This window comes from Humulus lupulus, chromosome 6 (genome assembly GCF_963169125.1).
Source record: "Humulus lupulus chromosome 6, drHumLupu1.1, whole genome shotgun sequence".
NCBI lineage: Eukaryota > Viridiplantae > Streptophyta > Magnoliopsida > Rosales > Cannabaceae > Humulus > Humulus lupulus.
The window spans coordinates 223,119,717-223,130,431 of record NC_084798.1 but is presented as its reverse complement, the minus strand read 5'-3'; the positions used below and the strand labels follow the sequence as shown (position 1 = coordinate 223,130,431).

At 31.8% G+C, this 10,715-nt stretch overlaps 1 protein-coding gene across 1 annotated transcript; it reads left to right on the top strand.

Annotated features, from left to right (window-relative positions):
* The first annotated feature begins 4,488 nt into the window (after positions 1–4,488).
* On the top strand, positions 4,489–10,363 carry LOC133783549 (uncharacterized). The gene is made up of 8 exons (XM_062223207.1): positions 4,489–4,810; positions 4,887–4,945; positions 6,637–7,936; positions 8,932–9,173; positions 9,253–9,468; positions 9,534–9,626; positions 9,709–9,813; positions 9,892–10,363. The coding sequence occupies exons 3-8, from the start codon at positions 6,652–6,654 to the stop codon at positions 10,234–10,236; spliced, it is 2,286 nt and encodes a 761-aa protein (XP_062079191.1). The 5' UTR covers positions 4,489–4,810; positions 4,887–4,945; positions 6,637–6,651; the 3' UTR covers positions 10,237–10,363.
* The last annotated feature ends 352 nt before the right edge of the window (positions 10,364–10,715 follow it).

Genomic DNA, 10,715 nt, shown 5'->3' with positions numbered 1-10,715 from the left:
TGAAAGAGCTATATTATGGAAAGAAGCTCACAAGGATAAAAAAGGAGAGTATACAAAAGATTTTGATAAAGAAGTAGCTAAAACAATAGTAAGTTTGTTACAGTTATTTTACTTGATGAATGATTACAACTAATTACAATAATATAATTTGTTAATTTTTAATGATTGCAGGACTCTCTATTTGAAAAACGAAATCAAGGGGAAGTTGTTGAAATTGGTACAAATGATATACTTAGCCAAGCTTTAGGGACTCCTGAATCCTATGGGCGTGTTCGGGCTAGAGGACATAATGTTGGATTAAGAGATTTTTTTCCAAAGTCAAAAGGTGGTGTAAGATCACTTCATGAGAGACAAATTGTTTATGAAAAAGAGACACGGCACAAATATGAAATAGAAATTGAAAGTTTGAAGAAGCGCACAAATGACATTGAAAAACATTTTGAGAAAATGATGAATGACAATCTCATTATCAATGTTTACAATAGCTTGGACGAGCCTTTTCTCCTTTCTTGGTAAACTAAATCATTCTCTCTCTCTCTCTCTCTCTCTCTCTCTCTCTCTCTCTCTCTCTCTCTCTGCACTAATTAACTATCAATTAATTTTGATTTTAGCTAATCTTAGTTTAGAAGCATTTAAGCTGATTGCTTTATTTCACAATGTGATTACGAGAACTGTTTGGTATAATTCATGTGAATCATGTGATTTCGCTTTATGAAAATTCTGGTTGATCATGACTTTATTTTTAGATCTGGAAATTTCAGATTTCTGTAAACTGATACTCCCTTTTCACTATATGATATTAAATTCCCCACAATCATGGCAAAATGAAATGATTTTCTGCCGAGAAAAACTCCTATCTTGTTGGTTCATTATCAATTCAGTTATAGAAAAACAAAGCCTGGTTTGCAATAAGGGTCCCACAAAAAACCATGCTTATAATATCAGTGGCAAAAGTCCAAATCTAGACTATACTCTGTTAGTATTGACTAAACCAACTTAAGTGTAAGTAGGATTAATTTAATGCAGGTATTATTAGTAGTAGATGAATTATTAAAAAAAATATTATGAGTCTATGTGTTACTTACCAAAAGAGATCGAGCGTTTTTTATATTTCCCAGAGAGATCGACAAGGAAAGTGTTAATTATTTTTTCATCAATGAGAAACAAGGAAGGTATATTTGTGTGAGTATATGTGTGTTTTAGTGAGAATATATATAATATTTCAAAGATATACATGAAATTAATTTAGGGAAAAAAGAAAAAGAAAAAAAAAAGACTTATAGCAAATATAGAAGAATCGAGGAAACATCCACAGTTGAAAAGTCTTAGCTAAACCAAGAAAGAAGACTCGAGGAAAGAAAAAGTCTTAATTTTCTTAGACCCAACCTTTTTAATTTGCTTAGAAGATACTAGCCATCATCGACTAGTACTTGATGTGGTCTAATAGTCATGTCATCAACCAATATTTATGTTCATAAATTAAATGAAAAGTCATATTTTAGCTAGAAAGAAGTCATTTACATGGATATGTCAGAAGTCATTTATATGGATTAGTCGTAATGCTTAGACCCTACCTTTTTAATTGTCTGTGTTTGGTCCATTATGTATTAGAAGATACCAGTACTTGATGTGGTCCAGTAGTCAAGTCATCAACCAATATTTATGTTCATAAATTATATGAATAAAGACATATTTTAGCTTGACCAAGGAAGTCATTTATATGGATGAATGCTTTAAAATAGTTGGATAAGAATGAAAAATTTTCAAGTTGAATATGTCTATTTATGGACTTAAGCAAGCTTCTCATTCTTTAAAATAGTTGGATAAGAATGAAAATTTTTCAAGTTAAATATGTCATCAACCAATATTTATGTTCATAAATTATATGAAAAGACATATTTTAGCTTGACGAACGAAGTCATTTATATGGATAAGTCCGAATGGTTTAAAATAGTTGGATAAGAATGAAAATTTTGAGTTGAATATGTCCATTTATGAACTTAAGCAAGATGAGATAATCAAAACCTATGGCTTTGAACAAAATATTGACGAGTCTTGTGTTTACTAATTAAGGAAAAATCAAATAATGGTATTCCTGGTTCTTCATGTAAATGATATCTTACTCATTGGAAATAATGTTAAGAAATTATCATATGTAAAGAATTGGCTGAGCACTCAATTCTAGATGAAAGATTTGGGTGAAACAAGTTATGTTCTAGGTATCCAGATCATTAGGGATAGAAAGAATAAACGTTCAGCTCTATCTCATGCAACTTACATTGATAAAGTGCTTGAACGTTTGTCAATGACAAATTCCAAGAAAGGACGTCTACCATCCCGCCATGGAATTCATCTTTTAAAAAAAAAACAGTCTCCCTAGACTCCTGAAGATGAAGATGCAATGAGAAAAGTTCTTTACACATCTGCAGTTGGAAGTCTGATGTATGCTATGTTGTGTACTAGACCAGATACCTACTATGCAGTGGGAGTAGTGAGTAGGTATCAGTTAAACTCAGGACCGGAACATTGAATAATAGTTAAGCATATCCTGAAACATTTAAGACAAACTAGGGATTATATATTAGTCTACAAGGGTGGTGTTTTGAACCCTGTAGGCTTGTAATGATCCAACTATTTCTAAGACCTTAGACCATTAAATCTACTATACATAGCTACTATTTTGGGAAAGATACATAAAAAATAATATAACTTTATTAAATCTCGAAATATTGTATCAAATACATAATAATAGAAAACATGGCATGGGTACCCATTGTTTAAATCATAAAACATAATTTTAAACTAAAGAAAACTGTTTACAAAACTAAATGCGGAAAAACATGATTTAAAAGACTAAAAATAAATAACTTCATCCTCAATCGACACGCAATCCACACATTCCATCCATCCTCAACACACAAGCCAAGATACCAAGAATCCTTCCGCCTTCCATATTCATTTTCCTGCATCACACTAAAAATAAAGGAATGAGCCTAATGCCTAGCAAGAAAAAACTACTAACACCATAAACATACACATAAAATCATATCATAACATATGCTATAAACATATCATAACATATTCTAAAAACATATTATAACATATACTATAAACATATTATAACATATTCCATATAAGACTATACTAATAATGGTCATTATGACATGTGATAAACTATCTACATCCCCTGTCTAATATTTGAGGTATGTTAGATCACATGTAGTGTATGATAACACATCTACGTCTCCTGTCTAATATTTGAGGTAGGGTAAATCACATGTAGTGTATGATAACCCATCTACATCCCCTGTCTAATATTTGAGGTAGGGTAAATCATAACATAACATATTAAAACATAAACTTATCATAACATATTATACATAACATAACATAAAAGCATAACATATCATTCAAACATACAAGATCTAGCATATTTTCCTTACCAAAACCGAGATGCAAGAACAAATGCGGGGCTTGGTATACTCCTAAAACCAGCAATAAAACAGTGAGTATTTCTTAAAAGAAAGAGATGAAAAGACTAGAACTAAACCACCAAAAGAAATATTACCGAAAAGACACCTTAAGTTCAAAGAACTTAAAAATCTAACCACAAAACCATAACAAAAGTTAGAACCTGAATGAAAACTAAAGAAACTAAGGAATCAAACAGGATTGAACTTAAGAATAAGGGTACCTTTGTTGACTTTATAGATTGGCCTAACTCCAATACCGAAATACTATAATCCTTACTTCCCAAGTGTTTAGTAAAGCTTAAGAATAGTAAAGATTTTTCTTTCCCAACCCAAGAGTATCACTCTTATGTCTCACTAATACCTTGGAGTCTGATCACAGCAGAAGAGTAAGTGAAAGGGTTGGGTGCGAAGTCCTATTTATAAAGTTCTAGGAATAAAAATATTCTTTTTGGCTTTGAATAAAAATAATGATTTTAATTGAAAATATTTTAATATTCTTCAGTCAAAGGCTTAGAACTTGGTCAAATTGTTCAGAGAGAGGTTTAAGGAGTCAAAGCTTGATTTTTAAAATTAAAAACAAAAATAATAAAAACAAATACAATCCTAACTTTTAAATTCCTAAAACTCGTAACTCTAAACTCACCTGCAGTAAAATCAACATAACTAGAGCTGTAGGACTCCGATTTAAACCATATTTATACCGTTAGAAAGCTAATTCAATTATCTACAACTTTATAGAAATACTATTTTTCTAAATTAATAATATTACTCGGTCAAAAATAGGTCGGAAGTTACAGTACTCTAAAGTTACGGAAAATCTATTTAATTATCTAAATAACAACATAATCCACAAATAAAAAAAATTGTGACAAATGTCATGCTCCTAACAGATTCTGGTGAAGACTAAGTCTTATATTTCCCTTATTTTATCATTAAAATAATAATTCCTTAATAATTATGCATATGACAAGTGTCATAATCCTATTGGCTCTATCTAAACCTTAGGAATAACACTACAAAAAAAAGGTTCAATACCGAGAACATTATACCGACAACATGTCCTCGGTATAGACATTTCATATGCGCGGGACATTTTCGCGGTTCTGAATAGGTTTAGTTGCTATACCGAGGACCTATACCGAGAACATGTTCTCGGTATAGGGTTTATAAATATCACACTCAGCCGCGAAGCCCCTTCTCCTTCCTCTCTGGTTTCTCTGGGTTTTCTCCGAAACCTCCGCCTCCCTCCGCCGATTATAGTCGTTTTCCTCCATAAAAGCTCGGTTTTAAGCCCCAAAATTGCCAAGGGTGAAGGAATTTCTGTGTATTTGTTGAAGGTATGGTTTATTTATTCATTTTATATATATATATTTATGAAATTGTATAATGATATTTTCTAATTTTTGTTTGAAGGTTGGGTATTCGGTTTTTGTTGGATTATAGGGATTGCTAGCAAGATATTGAAGGCATTGGTAAGTTTTTTTTAATTTTTCTGTATTTTTTTAATTTTTTTTTCAATTTTTGAATAATTTATGTTTTTTTATATAAATAATATAATATTAATTTTAATAAAAATCTGAAATAATTATATTAGATAGAATGTATTTATTTTTAGGTTTTCAAAATAAGTATTAGTAAAAATGATATTAGGAATTAGAAAATTGTTAAATGATTAATTAGTATTTTTTTTAAATAAATTCTATGTTGTGTTTGGTGAATTTTATGTGTATTAAACATATTAGTAAACATATTAAATATTTGAGTGTTAATTTGAAAATTTTGGTGGTAATGTTAGTATGTTGTTGTTGTCAATTTTAATTTTTTTGCTTATGTTAGTAGTAAAAATTCAGATTTTATGAATATTGATGATTAATTTGTTGTTGTTAATTTTTAGTAGAATTTTAATATTTTGGTTAGAAAATTGAATAATTAATAAAATTTAGACTAATAATTATAAATTATATAGTTATTTAAAATGAATTTGTAATGCTCTCTGCATGATCTGGGTCTGGATATTTTTTATGTGTTATTTGCAGGATTTTAAATTTTGGGATAGATGAAAATATAGTCGTTATGCTGCCGAATTTTTTATAGAATTGTAAAATTTAGAGATATTGTGAATATTAGTAGAAGTACTCAATAAAATTTCTAATTTAATAAATAGTGAATTGATAAGTAAAATCATTTATTTTAAAATTAAGATTAAAAAAATTAACATTAACATTATGCAACTAAATTTTAATAAAAATAAACATTAATTAAATAATTTAAGTAATAATTAAATCCTAAAGTAGTTAAATAAATTTTAAACAAATCTTAGAATTTTTTTTTAAATTAATCAAACTATTCAATAAAGCATAAGTAAAATATGTAATTTAATAAATACTAAATTAATATGTAAAAAAATAATATGTGTTAGTTCTGATTAAATAAAATTAACAAATATATTATTAGAAAACCATTATTAAAATTAAAATTAAAATTAAAAAAATTAAATTTAATATTTGTTAGTTTTAATCATTATTAAAATTAAAATTAAAAAAATATGTTTTTAATATTATTTGTTAGTTGTTTTTAATTTTTCTGTATTTTTTTTAATATTTTTTTTCAATTTTTGAATAATTTATGTTTTTTATATAAATAATATATTTTAAAATTAAGAATAAAAAAAATTAACATTAACATTATGCAACTAAATTTTAATAAAAATAAAAATTAATCCTAAAGTAGTTAAATAAATTTTAAACAAATTTTAGAAATTTTGTTTAAATTAATCAAACTATTCAATAAAGCATAAGTAAAATATGTAATTTAATAAATACTAAATTAATATGTCAAATTTAAATAAGTTTAATAATATTTACACTGAAATATATTATAGTTAGATATCATAAAACAACATAATTAACTTCAAAAAGCATAAGACATTAAAAAAACATATTTAATTATATTTGCTTTTTTCTTTGGTAATAAGAAATTATTACCAAAGATATAATAGTATTATTATCACATAGTGATAATATTATATTTTTTTAGTGTTCATCACAAGAAGCCTTAGACCCGTTTAGAGAGGGTGAGTCATTGAAGACTCTTACATTTGCCTCTCTCTGAATTAGGACACACACAAATTGATTGTAAGTTTGATGATTAGTGTTCCGTGCAGTGCTACATTCATACAATGTCGATCGACAAGAGTTGGATTAATTTGACAGATCGATTATCCGATGAGTATGAGGCTGGTGTGATGGATTTTCTCCAGAGAGCCCGGCAGTGCGTTGACTCAAGGGGATTGGTGAAATGTCCGTGTAGGAGGTGTGTCAACGTTGAATTTCAGACAATTGATGTATTAGAAAATCATCTTTTTGTAAATGGTTTTCTACGGAAATATACCAATTGGCATTGGCATGGAGAGGATGAAATAATACCAATGAGAGCTCGGATAGATCAAAATGATGAAGATGAGATGATGGATGTTCTCACTGATCTTATGCAAAATGACAATGACGAACAAGCGGAGAATGAGCGCGGTCAAGAGATACCTACAACTGACTACAGGAGTGGGCAACATTATAACGATTTGTTTGCTGAGATCGAGGCTCCATTATTCCCCGGGTGTCAAAATTACACTTCATTGAATTTCCTAGTGAAGTTAATGCATTTCAAAGTGTTGGGAAAAATTCCCAACAAAATATTTGATGGAATGCTGGAGTTGTTACATGATGCATTTCCAGCCCCAAATAAGCTTCCAAAATCGCACTATGCAGCGAAAAGGTTGTTGCGGAAACTTGGATTGGGCTACGAGTCAATCCATGTCTGCAAGCATGATTGCGCACTGTTTTGGAAAGAACATGCTGGAAAAAGCAAATGTCCTGTTTGTGGAGAGGATCGATGGGTGGACAAGAACACCAAGGGAAAGAAAGTGCCTCATAAAGTGATGCGTTATTTTCCTTTAACCCCTAGGTTAATGCGAAAATATGCATCGAGGCACATTGCTCAACATATGAGATGGCATCACGAGCAACGTATAAAAGAAGATGGTGTATTGCGTCATCCTGCTGATGGGAAAGCTTGGAAGGACTTTGACCGAAATAATCCAACATTTGCAATGGAACCCAGGAATGTGCGGCTTGGATTGGCTGCAGATGGATTCAATCCCTTTGGTAATATGAGTCTGTCTTATAGTATGTGGCCAGTAGTGTTGACGACATATAACTTGCCACCATGGTTGTGCATGAGAGAAACTAATTTCATGTTGAGTTTATTAATTCCGGGACCTCATTCGCCAGGAAAAGATTTTGATGTTTTCTTAAGACCATTGATTGATGAGTTAAAAGAATTATGGGTGACTGGTGTACAGACTCGAGATGCAGTCGATGGCAGTTTCTTCACTCTTCGGGCAGCTTTGATGTGGACTATAAACGATTACCCAGCAAGGAGTAGCCTTTCTGGATGGACTGCTCAAGGTTATCATGCTTGCTCTACTTGCAATGTGGCAACACCATCTATTCGTTTACAAAAGAAGGTTGCTTTTTATGGTCATAGACATCTATTCGTCTCTGTAGCGGGTGTCGAAAATAGTACTTATTACGGCCAGTTGGAAGAAGTTTTAGTGATGTCTTATCTTTCTGGTTGTTCTGTTGTATTATTTAAGTGCAAATGGTTTGACACTAATCGGTCTTCAGGATTAAAGTTTGAGCAAAACATAACGAGTATCAAAACCAGTTCGGAGGCCTTCAAAGATGATAAATTTATCTTAGCAACTCAGGCTAACCAAGTTTTCTACATTGAAGACCTTAAAAATAAATCTCATTGGAAAGTCGTCCAAGAAGTGCATCACAGAAATGTGTGGGACATCCCACTAGTTGAAGAACAAGCGGAGGATGTAGAAGTAGATGTTATGCACGACACTAGTTCCTCTAATTTCCAATTATTCGTTGATCTTGGACCGTTGCCACAAATCAGCTTTGAACGTACGGGGGCTCCATTACAATTTGTTGAGATAGATAATGTTGCAATTGAGGAGGAGAGGGAGGAGGAAATGGAAGAAGAAGAGGAGGAGGAGGAAGAGGAAGTGGAGGAGGAGGAGGAGGAGGTTGAATATGAAGATGATGAAGAGGAAGATGAACACATAGAAACCGATGATGATAGTGAAGATTATTATAGTGATAATTAAGTGGTAATTTTATAATATGTTGAAGTAATTATTTTTAACAATAAATAATTTTATATTGTCATTTTTAACTGATAAATGTAATTTTAATATCGATTAATTTGACAGATATGGCTGATGTTATTGCTCAATCTCACGGGGGTGATGGTGGAGGATGCGATCCTCCACGTGGACCGGCAGATATCCCAGCTGATTGTGAACGAGGTAATATTTTACACATTGATATACTCCTTAAAATTTAACAATTAATCCATATTAATTTTAAAATATTGAATTTGCATACAATAGCGCCTCCAAGTAAACGTGGACGCCATAAGGGATTGAACACGCGGGAAAAGAGGGAACAGTTGGGGCGTCCTCTCCCTCTCGAGTGGGATGTGCGGGGGAGAACATATAAAGAGATCGGAGAGTACAGCTCAAATTTCTCAAGAGAGCTCGGATTACTTGTTCGACAGTACACAGATCCGGACTGTCCTCAATGGTCAAAAGTACCAAATGCCTCGAAAGAAAGAATACTTGCACATTTGGAAGTAAGTAGTTTATGTATTTTTATCTTAATTCTTATTTTATGTTATATATGATATTTACTAATAAATGTTTGTAAATTAGGATGATTTGTTTGATATTGGGCGTACTAGATATGGAGAAGGGCATATGCCTGGGATCTTGAGAGGCATTGATACTTCGTGTGCTAAAAAGTATTCTGACTGGAAGTACGATATTAAAGAGCACTTAACGATTAATGGGCCACAAAATCGTTATGGTGGTTGCACGGATACGCAGTGGCAAAAAGCAATTGATTTTTTCCGTCGCCCAGAAATTACGGTATTAATTTCTTGCTAAACTTAACTATCTTAATTAAATATATTACTAACGATAACTTTTTGCAGAAACGTTCTGTGGTCAACAAGGAAAATAGAAAGAAATTGAAAGAGCTTAGCTATGGAGGTTCTCAGTCAATCCCAGCCTTACGCTATAAAAAGGTTAGTTAATTAATTATTTTTTAGTTTATTTTTCTTATTTACGTTTAATTATTAATTTTATAAAAATATATGTACGTGACAGCGCAATTTAGAGACTGGGCAACTTGAGTCCATCCCGGATAGCTGGATGGATACTCACCATAAATCAGGCACAGGGTGGGTGACAGAGACAGCAAAAAATACTTGGGTACGTTAAGTTTTTTTAAACATTTTTCAAATTTTTAATTGTTTCAAAATTTTAATTACATTATACATTGTATCACAGGAGGAATTGCGTGCATACCGCGACACACAGCAGACACAGGCAACTGATACTGAGAGTTCCACACCAGTTTCGAGTGCGCCTGAAGATGAAGACATATCTTTGGTACAAAATGTCTTCGGAAAACGACGGGGCCACCAGAAAGGATATGGACGTATCCTTAACATAAGGGACCGAACTCCATTTGATTTTCGTCCTTCACAAACTAGAGATGAAGAGTTGTCTGAGATGAGAGAGCGTCTTCGACAGTTAGAGGAGCATGTCCGGACTCATTGTATCACCCCGGGATCTCAATCTGCCCCACCACCACCACCCGATGATCCTGATGTTGGAGCACCGACTCAGTAGGACTTATGTATGAATTTTATTACAATTGACTATTACATTATCATGTTTAAGACAAGTCTTTATTTTAATTCAACGAATACACTCTTATGTTTTTTTTTATATCTTTAATATAAGTGTTTTAATTTTATTCTATTTTCTTATATTTAATTCAAAATAAATAAATAAATAAGGGAATAACAAATATAAAAAAAAATTGGGGACAAGTCTATACCGAGGACATTGTCCTCGGTATATACCACCAAGATGTCGGTATGTACCAGTACGATGAGAAATTGAGGTTTGTTGTACCGAGGACATTTGTCACTTTCTACCGAGGACATTATCCTCGGTAAAACGTATACCGAGAACATTTTGAATGTCGTCGGTAGACGTTTTGTTTTTACCGACGCGGCTGTACCGACAACTTTATACCGACGACATTGTCTCGGTATAAGATATACCGAGGACATTTCGGCTTATACCGAGGACATTTGTTCTCG